Source organism: Gavia stellata, chromosome 1 (genome assembly GCF_030936135.1).
Source record: "Gavia stellata isolate bGavSte3 chromosome 1, bGavSte3.hap2, whole genome shotgun sequence".
NCBI lineage: Eukaryota > Metazoa > Chordata > Aves > Gaviiformes > Gaviidae > Gavia > Gavia stellata.
In genome coordinates this window covers 71,734,477-71,749,533 of record NC_082594.1, presented here as the reverse complement: position 1 = coordinate 71,749,533, position 15,057 = coordinate 71,734,477, and the positions used below count along the sequence as shown (strand labels likewise).

Sequence of the window (15,057 nt, the reverse complement as noted above, 5' to 3'; positions counted from 1 at the left end):
TCCTCAGTAAAAGCACATTGCCCATACAAAGCCTGGGCACACACACACATGTGCATGGACACACAGAATAAGCACGTAACTGCTGCAGGTGCCACCATTCATGAAGTTCAAGCACCTACCAGGAGGTATGGCCCAAGACCACATCCCCCTCCCACCTCCTCCCCTCCCTTGAGCTGACGCTAGGGCTCGTGCAGCAAACCAGGCTCGCCTGGTTGCACAGAGAACCAGAGCAAGGAATCAATTGACTGAAAGCTAATCCAATAAAAACAAATAAATAAAAAGGTTTAAGAGGATCAGTTTCCCCTCAACTGGTTCACTGTACAGTCACGCAAAGGCAAGTGCCAGGACAAGGGATGAGAAAGAAAGAAGCAGCAAGGGCTGCTGCCTTTTTTGGCTGTAGCGTGGACTGATGCCAGAGATACTAATTGCAGAATAACATACCAGGGGTGATGCTGCCTCACTGGTCCCAGACAGTGACGGCTAGAGACTACACCTAAAACAAGGAGCTCTGCAAAAACTAGTTCACACTGCGGGGTTCTGTGCAGGGTTTTTTTTTTTGTTTGGTTGGTTTTGTCTTGGTTTGGTTTTTTAACTATTGCACATGCAGACTGCTGCAGTGATCCACATTTCTAGCTGGTAATTCTTAAAAAGACTACGAGTTAAATAAAATTGAAAACAATTAACCTAAGATCTTCAGAAGCAAGCTTTTTTCTTTTAGTAGATGCTCAAATATGGAATTATTTAATTTAGCCACCATTTAAACAGTCTGTGTCTTCTGTTTGTATTAAATGTGAATGCATACTCTGTATTTCCATCACCGTATCTGCTGCAGGGTATTTGTGCAGAGCATGCTGAGGGGGGAGACACAGTCAGCAGAGGTAGGTGCCTCAGCAGCCAGGCAGAGCGCTTCGCGGGGTATTTTTCGGCACCACGGGGAAAAGGAAGTAGTGTGAGATGAGGGGGGAGGCAAGCCAGCTTCCTCCTTCTGTTCACTACTGCACAGTTCAGCCACGCTGACGCTTCCTAGCACTTTTCAGTACACAATTCAGCACGGTTCATACATTCAGCAGACTCAGAGAGAAAACAGCTTCATCGGCTCTTTTTTGGGATCTTGTCTCCACTGCAAAAGTTTTAAGCAAAAAAAGCCACCACAGAGCACAATGGTGTGGGGCAAGGGCTGCAAGTCCTCCCGAAGCAAAGTCCAAAGGCTCTCACAACATGAAGGGAAAATAACAAGCTACTGAAAAAAAACAACCCCAAGGCAAACCAGAAAAAGCTACACGTATTCAGGGCTTGTACCTCTTGTTCACTGAGTCTCAATCAGAGAGCATAAGGTGTGGTCCATCTTAATGAGTAACTGGCAAGGAATGTTTAGTTAACAGACAGAGAAACGGGGTAAAGAAAAAAAACACAACAGCTTTGCTAAAGAGAGCAGTATTTATGAGACTATAGTATAACAGGTTTTCTATAGGGAGATGAAGCAGCTAGACAAGACGCCATAGCTGGAGCGGTGCCCAGCTGCCTCCATTCAAGCTCACCCCACTTGGAGACACAGCGGCACAGCCCGAAAAGCTCTTCAACTCTGTGCCCGACCCACACGTCCCCTCGTCCCCAGCCTCCCGCTGCTGGCAGGGCCATCCCGGGAGGGTCCATGGCTGGTCCCAGGGCAAGGCTAGATGGACCGAAACTTTGTATTCGGTCAGTGGAACTGTAGCATTAGCTGGCTGACTCCAACTTAGGGTACACGTGGAAGCGGGAAGAAAAAGCGAATATCCGGCTGCAGCCTAAATAGCTACAGGGTTTCTACAAGCACCATGATATTGAGTTGTTCCACACCACCTGCATGTGCCATGGTGAAAAGAAATTAGTCGCAGAAGGTGGATGGAGGGGGCTTGAGGACATACAGAGTTTGTGAATGCTGCTAGATGCTGGTATACTATAAAAACTGTCAAGTTTATTTGGAAGAAAACCAAAAAGTCGCACAATAGCCGGTAGTTTGTTTTAAAATAATGCACCCATTCTTTCTTCTGGAGGTTAAATAAAAAAAGATTTCTTTTATGAAATGACTTATTATTTCAGGCCAAATTAAAAAAGAAAAGCGTAGAAAATTTTACTGTTTCCACAATACCAGCAGATGGCATTTCCTGAATCAAACTCTTCTGGGAGCCTGCAGCTGCACAGCAAAATTTATGTCCTTGTCAGCATCAGGGATCCACTGCTGAGGCTCCCAGGATCTGTGGCTCCGGGCAGCCGGGACACAGAGACTTCCTCAGAGCCGCAGGTCCTGGGAGCCTTCCCACACAGCTCCCTCCTTCCCTCCCAGCCGTAACCCCACCACACCAGACAAACCCCGGCCCAAGCAGCACCCAGAGCTGAGGGGCTTGGTGGCTCTCCACCTCCCGGACCCTCCTTGCGACCGCCAAGTATTGCCTACCCTGAGTGTGGTTGTCAGCCTGGATTTTCCAAAATCGTTAACTTTCCGCTCACACCACCTTTGCACTTATCTGCAGATGTTTGTTAGATTGCACTTTTACTTATGCAGAAGCTAACACCCAGAATTACTTTTCCAGATATGCCCAAGCATTTGAAGTTTTAAAAAAACTATGCTGCCTGAGTTTGGGAGGCTGACAGGAGAACAGGACTCCCCAAATTTCCTTATGACAGGAAGGCAATTAGAGCAATTAAGAGAATTCACCGACTGACCATAGACGACAATAAAAGTTTTACTGTAATAAAACTACCACTGAGATTTCCTCCAGGAACTCAGCACAGAAAGAACAAGTTTAAAGTTTCTGGAACTCCCTAATCCTCCTTATCCGATGTTTCTTCCTAGAAAAGCATGTTTTATTCCAATCTATTTCAATCCTAAGCATGTTTCCTGAATGCGTGAGCAGAACTGAAACAGTGTCATCACAAGAACACCTTTCAGTATTACTAGTAAGAGTCAGCCTGTGCGGGACTTCAGGGGAAATTTTTCCCACATTTTAAAGAAACTTCTGCCCCTGGATAGAGGAAGGCATTTGGCTTGCTTTGTTACATTATGCATTCAATTCTGAACAATTCAGTACTGAAAGCATTTTTATAAGCTTGAAAAATAATATGAAACATTTATTTTCATTTCAGTGAGAAATTAGCAAGATTTAGTAATTAACTGAATAGCAAGCTAGTTTTTCTCCTCCAGACTTCATGCAAGCATGACAAGTCCACACACAAAAAAATGGATGCACAGGGGTTGTTGCTGGGGGAGTGGGGGGCGCAGCACAGAGGAAGGCGAACGCTTGATAAAATGATTAATGGAAGCAGTAAAGACATTCAGGACATTCAAATAAAACTGCATTCCACAGCAAAGATGAAAACCAGGGTCAGCTTCCCAAAACTGATGAAGAGGGACAATGAACATGATGGCATACTTGCAATCAGCAAGTCCCCATTTTCTCACTTATCAGTCCACCTTAATTGGATTAATAACTGGATTAAAAAAAATACATATATTTTCTGAATATCATGGCTTTTCATCCCTGCATTTACACTGCTGGCAGTCTTCAGGAGCTGAAGTAACCCAAGACCCCAGAGGAAGCGTGCAAGAGGTTTTAGCGCACAGAGGATGCAAAGAAAGATGCCTCTTCCCCTGTAAGCCCACTCTTGCAACCAAGCACCCTTCCACTGCGATTACAAAGCAGACACTTGCAAACAGTACTTTGCAAGCAAACGTAACACCTATTTCCACCAGATGACCAACACCGGCAGACATAGCAGCGTACAAGTTTAGGAGCTCTTGAAACAGGCTGCGGCGAGGAGGAGTAGGAGCGCGGGGCACCACCATCCTCTGCTCGGAGCCTGCATCACCAGGCAGCAGCTGGTTTGCAAAGGCCTCCTTCCTCATCCACACTCACACTGCCCACAGCCAGCGTAATAAAACACATCACCTCCTCCATCTCACATCAAGCTCTATTTATTTTATTTTCTTTATCTTCATGCAGATATGAAGAATTTTTCTTCATGTTTTTCTTCCTTCAGAAGCGCCCACTACAAATTTCAAAAAGCCACCCCAAGCCAAAGTTCTCTCTCCCATCACCTCCACAGGGAAGCCGAGAGAGTCCCAGTATGGCTCATTAGCTCCAGAGCTGGTCCATGCCTGATTGGGATTTTGCCTCTACACGCAACCTAAGTGCACAGCACACTGACATAAAAAAAGCAGAGGAGACCTATTTAAACTGGGGTGGACAAATTGCAGCCACCACTTCACTAGCAGAATTGAAGTAGCAATGCTCTCCCCTTGCCTTCCTACCCAAAGATACAGGAGGACATCCTCCCACTTGCTTCTGTGCCCTGCAGCATGCTTACCTAGATGCTCTCTGGCCTGGGGGACAGGGAGACATGAAGAAACTCCCTTGTATTATCACTTTGACTGAAAGAGAACACACTGACAACAGATGAGCTGGATTATTCTTAAGAACATACAACTTTAAGACGGAACTAACTTCTCTCTGGGTCTCTGTATTTTGCTGTTCAAAAGCCCAGACTTAAGAACACAGATTTTTCTGTGTGCTGGACAAAATGCTTTAGATTCCCAGCAGCTTTATTTAGGGCTCAGTGAGTCCTCAGCTAGGAAGCTCTATACGTTATTTAAAACTGGACTGTCATCACCACTAAGCACAGCTACTCACTACTCCCTTCATTACTCAGGAGAAACACCGTAAGGGAAGTTATATGCTACCTAGAAGAACAGCTGCTACCAAGAAGGTGCAGCTAACTTTGCGCCCTTGCTTTCGTGTTGTACCTCTAGCCTCACGAGGCAGAAGCATGCCAGACCGATTACATTAACCTATGGTTTACTTTGCATTTCCACAACTGCAAAGCCCATGAAAACCTTCTTTGCCAACCCATTAAGTGATGAATTGCATGGTACAGCAAAAGTCCTCAATTCAAGAATGTCCCAGCATAAAGCAAAGTGTAATACATTAGATCATTACTCCCTCCTATCCAAATCCTAATCTTCCAACAGTTTTCTAGATGCATGCTACTCTTTCCAGATAAAATAGCATGAATCAACACCACCTCCCTATATTTTCAGTTCCCAGTCTACCCTTTGGACATTTGGGCACTGCTTCAGGTGACGTACCCCAAGTCCATCTGTGGCTGCTTGGCACAAGTATAATAAAACCGTTAAGTACACAAATGTGACTCATTTTCAATGCTTACTAGTTCTTACCCAAACCCCAAACTAAATGCTGGGAGGTTTCCTACCAAAGCTTCAGTTAGAACTGAGGTACCCTCTCAAACAGCAAGTACGGAGACTGTCCCAAAGCAAGATGCCTACGGATTGAAGTATAAAGACATAACAAGCAAGCTTCAAAACAAAAACAAAACACCCCAAGAGGTCAACCCCCTGCCTGATCTCCAAAGCACCCAAGGAAAAGTCCTGACTCCCCCCAGAAACAGGCAGCTGTGCTAGGTGCACATGAACCTGTGATTGCAAGGAGACTCCAAAGACACCTGGGCTTCACAGCCAGGCAGGACCAGCCAAGTAGGTCTGCCATGATCACAGCTAACAAGATCAATTTACAGCCAGATATTCTATCATAATATGACTTTACCAGTGATAACCTAGTTGCCCTCTTTGTCACAATCAGTACACAAGCTACCTTTCTACCAGTTACTTTTCAAGTCTCTATAACCTTCTCTTTTCCAGTCAAAACTTATTTCAGCCCAGAATTTCTGACTCTCTGCAGCTGCAAAAAGGCCCTTCTTGTTTCTCAGTTATTACCTCACTGCTTCTGTCATCAAACAGAGACGATCACTTAATACAGTTGTAAAAGAAAAAAAGGAGTAGTGCAGTATTCTACCAATTTCAAGATTAGGAAGCTCAAGTCAGTTCTAGAAATGTCTTCTTTCAAAAGCAAAAGACAACCTCTTATACTTTATCACAGCAAAAGAAAAAGATAAAATGCTGTTTGAAGAGACTTCAAAACTTCTTCAGACTTCCCGATATGTAGGTATAGTTTGTTCTCTAGGATTGCTGTAGTAGTTCAATTATTTATAGGAAATTACATCTGGGTTACACACGTGGAGGCGGAGGGAATACTCACCCTATCTTAAGTAGTACATAACTGTAAGTTACATGAGCAGTATTAACTGTTTAAAAAAACACACCCAAAGACTGTCTACTGTACAGCATGATGCCTCCTCCCCTTCGCGCCCGTGATGGATAAGCCACCATGGCCCTAATCTTGCAGCCCTGCAAAGCCTCTGCCTTCAGCAGACCCTCTGTAAGCAGGCAAAACTTCCAGAGATGCAACTACAGGATCTGAGCTTTCAACCACAAGCTCTTTACAAATCAAGAGCAATATGAGCTCCTGCTCTGAAGTACTTGACACATTTCCAGTGGTGTCACATATGAAGTATTTACTACTATTTTTCAAGCACTACCTCAGTAAAAATAAAAGGGGGAGGGAGCGGCTGAGGGACAGCAGTCTGCAAAATACTTTATGTTTAAAAATAACACTCAGACTACTGCAACAGTCTCTAGGTAACCTTGACTCCTACTTTTACACATTTTTCTGGCCCTGTAAAACAGAACAAACAGGTTTTGGAGACATGCTTTAAGCAGATTCCAAGAGGCGCTTTTACAGAGGGATGGGAAAGTTCCTTTTTTAGCACAAATCCTCTAAGCAGCAAGCATCTACTATTTTTTGTAGCATGTAACTTCAGAAAGACTACCTCTCATTCTTCACTTAGAAGTCACACTTTCCTTTATGAGCTACAAAATTAAATATTCTTCTGATAAATTATTAAAAAGACTGAACCATTTGCTGTTTCAGGAGTCATGACAGCTGTCTACCATGGCTTTTTTTTTTTTCTTTTAAATGGCTGGTACAACATTAAAGACTTACTTCTTTACTACTGGAGACTGAAAAGCATTCCCAAGACCCTGTGAGGAAGGAAGATTCAGTCAACCTCTTTTCTACCACATCAGAAAAAGAAAACTGACCTTATCTTCTGATAGTAATCTTCTAGAAATAGTGTACAAAAGAGGAGAACATTAAAGTGTACTTAATACACATAATTCACATAGAGGTGCACATGGATGCTCTCTAGCATTTTTCTTTGAACAATGCAACTTCAGTGCAAGTACACCACTAAGGAGCACAAGTCCTTAGAAAACAGTGGCAAAATTAATAAAATGCATACTATGGCATCAGTCACCTTCATAAATATTTAAGCACAGATTTCTAAAGAGAGTTTAGCAGCCTCCCTTGGCAGACAGGTACTCTTCTTTGCTTCTTCTGACCTTGACTCATGACTAACGCAGAAATCCTTCACCTGTCAGGTCTGCAGTAGGATAGCACCAGGAGGCTGTCACACCAGCCCACCAAGAAATTCTGATAATCATTTTCCCCCTTATCTGAAACAACTCAGAAGCAGGCTTGGAAGGAAAACACCCCAGCAAATAATTTTTGGGGCATGGCAAAATGCTTGCCCATAGCTATCATACTCGTGGCTGTAAGCACTCAGTCCAACTCCAAGAACCCTTGGCTGGAAATTTACCTGTGCTGTGCTCTCCAGGAAGCAGTGCAACCCCACAACCTGGCATTTACCTAGCAGAAGAATCCACAACAGTTGCTCTTGAATCAACTTGCACTGAAGGTCTGCAGCTTTAACAGCTTGAGAGCCAGTATGGAAGGTCAAGATAGGCAGCAAGACACACTTATTTTCTATGTGCAACACTGCTAGGTTGTTTTTACCTATTTGAGAGTTACCAATGTAAAGGGGAGGTGGAAGGGAAGGAAAAGCCAAGTTCACCAAGAAGGAACCTAGTCAGTTCACCAAGAGTAGTGTAATTGAATTTGTTTCCAAAGACATTGACACGAACAACTGTCTATATGGACCAGAGAAGCTAGCATAGGACAAGAAGGCCATGATGGTTTGCAGAGACTCTATACTGAGGTCAGACCATCCCACTTGCTACCCAAGCAAAGCAGTGCCCACAAGCTCAGGAGCACGGAGGCAGCACCAAGCCCCTCACCATGCAAACTCAATACTTGGCATAGCAAGGCGATGAGGGTATGGTGACCCCGAGCAGGTGAACCCCCAACACACTACCTATAACAGCCCAGTGAGCAAGGCTGGGGAACAGGAACCAGCACTGACACCATCCCAAGAGGTTCCATGTGCTTGAGAACAGGTGTATTTTGGCCTGAGACCTCGTCCTTGCACACCCGATACTCCCTTTATGGCTCTTTTCTACTGCCTCCTGCCCTGCCCCGCCCCCTTAATTCAATTCTTATGAAGGGAGAATTTGGAAGGCGCCAGATAAATTTCCATGAATTGCTTGACCACAAAATAAATTAGTGCTGAGTGGCCCCATTAAGCTTTCTTCTGGATCAGGCCAATTTATGGTGAACCTCCGCTGGGATGAGAGGGGAGAAACCTCTCTCCCCTGAGGTCTGGCCAAGAGAGGCAGATCCTCCTCTTTCCACCAAAGCTCAGGAAAGTTCCTCCATTTTGTTTCTAGCAATGCCCCAAACACCACCCCATGGGCTGAGGGTCAGTGTGTGGCTCTCCACCCCAGGAGATGGAAGATGGAGCATCTCCAGCACCCAGGCAGCAGCATCTCCCTCGCTTTCTCTGCAGCATGCTACCTCTGACACCATGTCAGGCTTGATACAAACTCGCCTCCTCTCCTTGGCCTTTCCTGCACCATTCTTCACCCCCTGGAAACGGAGATCCACACAGTGGGCTTGGGAAGAAAAGACCCCCTTTGCACATATATTCATCATTAACTCCACCACGTTTTAAAACTCTGATACAGCTGAGCTTTATCTCCTACAAACTTCGTCTGAACTCCTGGCGGGGGGTTGGGTAGAAATTAAAACGCTGAGCAATTTGAGCAGCTACGCAAGACCTATTTCTGCTCAGAAAGAGCCCATCACACCAGAAGCAAACACAACCGCTCTGAGGGATTGCTGCAGCTTTTACTGCTCTCAGGAGACAGTGACGCTTCTCCGGCTTGGCAAACTCCAAAGGGACACTTTGCAGCAGTGAGTAATTACACACCAGAGCCAATGTGCCTCACGCAGAAACAAGGTGTCCTGGCACGCCGGTGTCCAGATACGATGTGTGCCGCGGCACTGGACGCCAGACACGATTGCACAGCACGCAGCAGGCAAGCAAGCACCTGCTTCATCGCGCCGCAGGAGCCAGCACATGGCCATCCCTCCCCACCCAAAGAAGCTCGTTCAGGACTAGGGTCAGGCGGGCACAGCCCTTCCCAGCAGAGCCGCAGCCCTGCATGCTGGCTTGAGAGACCGCCAGAGACCTGTAACTGCTGACACAGCTCAGGAACCACTGCCATTACGAAAACGACGGTGGTGGCAGCAAGCATCAGAGGACTGCACAGCTGGGCTTTTTATCCTCAAGCAAGCGTCTTCAGGCTTATTTACAGGAAAGGCGCAGGATGCTACCAGGCTGTCTCAGTAAAAGGCTGAAGGCATGAGCCACCGCCACCCAAACCCCTTATACTCCACGTGTGTATTTGCTTATGAGTGTGCCCTCACCCCGAGGAGAGCTTGGTCTCCTTCAGAGTCGTATAGCATCTAATTTTAAAACCAGCAGACTAGCACAAAGTGTACAATATGCTCCTATTTGGTCTGCACAAGACAGTATTTTTTTGAAAAACACTCTTCCCTAAGAGTGAAATTTGTTGTCATGCTCCCGTCCCAGCCATGATACAGTCTTTGGCCTTATAAAGTTACGCATGGGAGTTGGGAAAAGCCCTATTCATTACCTTCCCTATGAAGCAACAGCCACCCAATACCTCTGTAACTGGGAATCGCCTTCTAGAACAAAAAACCCAAAACACACTCCCAAAAGCATAGCCTCAAAATACCTACATTAATTTGTCACCAAAATCTAGCTTCCTGTACTTTCAGGCATACAGCTTGAAGGGTCTGTAAACCTGGATACACAGAAAACAACTGTACTCCTCCCAGGCACAGTCTCTCCAGAGAACATCTCCATCAGAGAGCAGCAGGTGAGAGGAAAAAGGGTGCAGAAAGCACTTACCACACAAAAAAGCCCCAAACTCAAACAAAAAAAAAAAACCAAACAAACCCTGCATGCACATATGATAACATACCTCAGTTTAATTGACCTAAGAGTTCATCTAATCAGAAGACCAGTTAGAAGAGAAGGAATGGCAGCAAGGAAGCCCACTTCCGATACCTCAGCTCTCTGAATTTTATTGTGTGGGGAACAGCCCTGAGAGCGAGATTTGGACGATACTTGGTATTATGATGACTGAACAGCATAAAGCTTGGCACAAAGAGCGATCCAGCTGGAAACAAATGCTTCCTTTCAAGCAGCCTGACATGTGCTTGCTTTGAAGCTGTGGTAATTAGATACCTTGCAATAATGAGGGATCTATTCCAATGTCTATGGCAGCAAAAAAGCCAGTGACTTTGTTTAGAAGAGCAGAGATCACCAAGCTGTGGGCATCTCAAGAGGACTAGAAGGATCAAATAGTAAAGCTGATTTTCTTAAAAACGACAAGAAACCCACACAACCACACCTGAACCCATAGCTGACTCTGTAAGAGCAAACACGGGAGCATTGCTGACATTGTAGATCCGACAGTTAAGGACAAAAGAGGAACATACTTGCTAAGAGTAAGCTTTTGCAAGACTAACTAGTTCAACTGGAAAAAGTTGACAACGTGAAGGCGTGCAGACCTCTTCTGAGACGTGAAATTAGGAGCAGATATTCCAGACTGTACTGGAAATAAGCATACTGGCTACATGACAGGAGCCTTTTATAGTTCAGACCTGAAGCACCTCGAGAACTAAAATGCAAATCAGAAGACAGAAGGTCACAACCAGAATGAGAGAAGTGATCAGCAACTGGAAAACTTGCTTTAAGATTACATCACACAAAGCCAGTTGTTGCAGATGGAACAGGAAAGTACTCCACAAGTAACACCAGTAAAAAAAAAAAAAATCCCACTGAATCCTGCCAAGAAGCCTGGAGTTTTACCTAACTTTATACAGTAATTGTATAATCAATGTGTTCATGTGCCTTCAGCCTCTAAAAAGAAATTAAAAAGATACCCACACCCTTAACTCTCAATAGAAATACATAGGCATTTGGAGGTTAAAAAAAAGCAGTTATCTTCTCACACATTAAAAGTCTTAAATACCTGACAGTGGCTCATAAGCATTTCAAGTTGCCCATATGCTACCACTTAAGAGGCCCTGAACAGTTAGAAAACAGCGGTGTTTTTCTTTTTTTTTCCCCCCTCCTATTTACTGCGATACTTGGCTGGAAAGCAAGAAGGCAACTCCAGCAAGCCAAAAGGCAGGCCCTGACGACCATGGGGTATGAATTTCAGAACAGGAGGCTCAGACAGCAGTTCGACCTGTGAGAAATGGCATCAGCACACACAAAACAGGAAAAAAGGTGAAGGGCTTGGGGGGTGGGCTGCCCTTCAGCAACAGGAATTTGGATCCGCTGCTGGGATGTTACAACACGTCAGCCTACGGTTTTAGGATTTCAAAATCCAGCAAGATATCTGCTATTATTTTAATTACAATTTTTAAAGAAACTCATTAAGCATTTTAACATCACTGACAGTAAGGAGTTTCTGAACGGATTCCCAGCGTGCTTGGGAAGACACAGAAGACAGAAATAAGGACACGGCAAGGGTGTATCTCGAGACCCTGACGCACAGCAGCCACGGCTGGAGATACATGGTTCAGGGACAGGAGGGGGAAGGACAGGCTGTGCGAGAGTGCTAGCAGTGTGCTACGGTATTCCTTTCACCCCCATGCAGACACAGCAAGAAGCACATGCAGCAGCAAGAAACAGTTCTCTCAAAATCCTATCAAGCACTTATTTCATTGACGAGATGCTATTTTCTCCAGCAGTGGGACCCTGAACCCAAAACTTTTAAGAGGCTCCAATACTGAAAAATCACTGTATTCACCAGTGACCTACATCACGTCTCTCCCCCCTTCTGCTTCACCTTCTTTCTTGAGCTCTCCATCCTGCCCTACTTTAATAGAGATTACTGCAGCTAAACCGCATAATAGTTTTACGAAGAGGAACTCAGCTAGGACTGAAAACTTGTCACGTCTAGCTGGAAAAATGGAATAAATAGCAGAACTAACAGTTTCCATGGCCAGCATCAGCTGTGAGGTGATAGTATGCTATGCTATCCCAAATTCAGGTATCTCAGATGCCTATCATGCAACCGCAGCAAAAAATGAATGTAAACCAGGGACTACCATAATGGTGTTTCTCTCCACAGCAGCCAGCAAAGTAATAAAAGAAAATCACAGCCATTTATCCCTAGATGTAGAAACTAGGAACAAGGAAAGCAATTTTATTCCAAGTAGGGAAGGAGCTCTTCAAGAGGAGAGGCACAGTTTTCTCTACATTTGTCTTCCCGAGAGATTTACCCAGAGGATTTCGTCTCTGTCGACGCGACCGAGGTTTTCTCCCCCCTTCCTCCCCAGTTAAACCGGACATCAATCACGCTCAGACTGGAAGAGCAGCAGATCCCTGGGGGATTTGCTGAGATGCCGGCTCTTCCCAGCTCCATGCCTCTCTCCAGCCGTTTCAGATACTCGTGGTGCTGTACCACCCCCACGGCTTGCAGAGCAAACAAGGCGGGAGCACGCACGCACACAAGCATTACTATAAGGCTACAACCGAGCGAGCAGGATCCACCTACTACTGGGCGCAGAGACTGAAAACAACCTAGTTTTCATAAACTAAGGCTGCCATCGGTTTGGCAGAGGAGGAAGGCAGGCCGTGCCATTTTAATCTAAACCCAGGCTCTTCAGAGAATACTTCGCGCATAGAAATACCGCATGCCTATAAAGAGGTTACACTCGGAACATGGGCGGACGACCGCCGCAAGTCAAAATGCAGATTTATCTTGAGTATTTTGCACAGTGTAAGAGAAAGGGAATTTTCTGAGCCTTCATGCGTTTTCAGAGGCCATGTTTTGCTGAAGATGCAACTGCATGTAGCTGAATGAATCCAATCCACACACTAATTCCTTCCACAACGCCGCTGTAGGGCTTAACACAACCACTACTGCGTATCCTTTACTAAAAGATGGTTTCCCCACAAATAGGAAAGCGGGTTTTCTAGAAATACTGCATAATGAGTCATCGACTGCAGGCAGTTAAACACCAGGCACCTTCTGAGCAAGGACAAAAATAACAGCGGAACGAAAATAGCCATTCACTTGGGGTGGGCGGGGGGTGAGGAGCCCCGCTGGAAGAGTCATTCCCAGAACTCCCAGGCGCCCTCTCCCACCGCTCCCTTATTCCCACAGATCCCCCCCGCGCCCCGCCCGGCCGCTGCGGGGCTGGGGGCAGCCCGGGGGCCGGCGGGCAGCGCTGCCCCCGCCTCGCACCCTCCGCCGCCGCCGCTCACCCATCTCCAAGGCCTGGTTGTACTTCTCCAGGGCGGCCGGCAGCTCCTGGCGCTCCCGCAGCGCGTCGCCCTCGGCGCGGAGCCGCCGCGCCCGGCTCTCGGCGCCGAACCACTTGTGCAGCAGGTTGCCCAGCACCACGTTGACCCGCGGGCGGGCGGCGGGCGACGGCGGCGAGGCGGCGGCGGTCGTCTCGGGCGGGCGCCGCGGGCGGTGGCAGCGGCCGCAGTCGCCGGGCTCGGCGCAGCGGCGGCAGTGGGTGTGCCCGCAGTGCAGGGTCACCGGCTCGCACAGCAGCCGCCGACACAGCGGGCAGGCGAAGAGCTCGGGCGGGCGGCAGCACGCCGGGTCGCCCAGGCCCTCGCCCTCCGCCCCGCCGCCGCCGGGTCCGCCGCTCCCCCAGGGCGGGAGGCGCAGCTCCTTCTCACGGATGCTGAGGGCGAAGCTCTCGGCCAGCTCCCGCAGCTCCTCGGGCCGCAGCCGCGCCAGCCGCGCCGCCGCGCCGTAGGCGTCCAGCGCCTCGGCCATGCGGCCGGCCCGCGCCAGCGCGTCGGCGCGGCGGAGGCACAGGCCCCGGTCGGGCTGCGGCAGCCCCGCCAGCTCCGAGCCGTAGATCTCGGCCGCCAGCTCGAAGTTGCCGCCGCGGAAGGCCTCCTCCGCCACCTGCAGCATCTCGGCGCAGGGTCCCCCCGCCGCCGCCGCGGCCCCGGTCCCGGCGGCGGGGGGCAGCGCGCAGGGCCCCGGGCCCAGCTCCATGCCCGCGCGGCGCCGCCGGCCCCGGGCCGCCCTACTCCATGCCGGGCCCGCGGCGCTGCCGACTCCGGCTCCTTCCTGGGAGGAGACGGCGACGGAAGGGAGGGAGGGGGCGGGTCACATTGCTGCAGCAGGGGGGCGGCTCCCGAGCGGGGGGGGGAAGGCGAAGGGGCGGGGGGAGATGGGGGGCGGCTCGCACCGCCCCCGCGGGCCCGGCTCCCGGCTTATGTAAGGGGCGGCGGGTTGTGTAAGCCGCCTCTGACCGCCCTCGCCGAGGGCGGCGGCGCGGAGGGCGCGCTACTTCCCTCCCTCCCTCCGGCTGCCGCCAGGTGCCGGTGCTGCACGTGCCCACCCGCCGCCGCCCCGCCCGCGCGCCCGGCTCGCCGCCGGCGGCTCCCTGCTGCCGCGGGAGCGGAGCGGGGCGGTTTCCGCTGTGCGGCTCCTGCTGCGCTCAGCCTCTTCCTTCCCGTTTCCTGGTGCCCAGCCGTAACCACTTCCTCGCCGGGGCTGCCCCCCACTCCGCTCCGCTGCCCTCCCGCCGGGCGCGGCCCCGGCGCTGCCGCCGCCGCCGGCCCCTCTCGGCGCCGCCCGGCTGCCGGGCGCGGCCCCTCCGCATGGGGCGAGCAGCACCGCACGGGGTGCGTCGAGGTATGTTGTCGGTTGTTGTTGGGCTGTATTTCCCTGGTCCCCGAGAAAACAAGCACGTGTCTTCTCCTCAATAAAAATAATAATAAAAAAGTCTCCCCACAACTCTCAGAAAAAATCCTTTTCTGTAAGTGGCAGCCTTGCCAGCTCAGCTTGGGATCCGCGAGTCGTGCTGAGCGCTGGCTTGTGCATCGGCAGCAACAATACGGATAATGCAG

The 15,057-nt window shown here is 48.9% G+C and overlaps 1 protein-coding gene across 1 annotated transcript in view; it reads right to left on the bottom strand.

Moving 5' to 3' along the window:
* LONRF2 (LON peptidase N-terminal domain and ring finger 2) overlaps positions 1 to 14,197 on the bottom strand; it is a 32,424-nt gene extending 18,227 nt beyond the window's left edge. Inside the window, exon 1 of the mRNA XM_059835726.1 lies at positions 13,444 to 14,197. Within this exon, the coding sequence (XP_059691709.1) occupies positions 13,444 to 14,197 (754 nt within the window). The remainder of the gene's footprint in view (positions 1 to 13,443) is intronic.
* Positions 14,198 to 15,057: the final 860 nt, after the last annotated feature.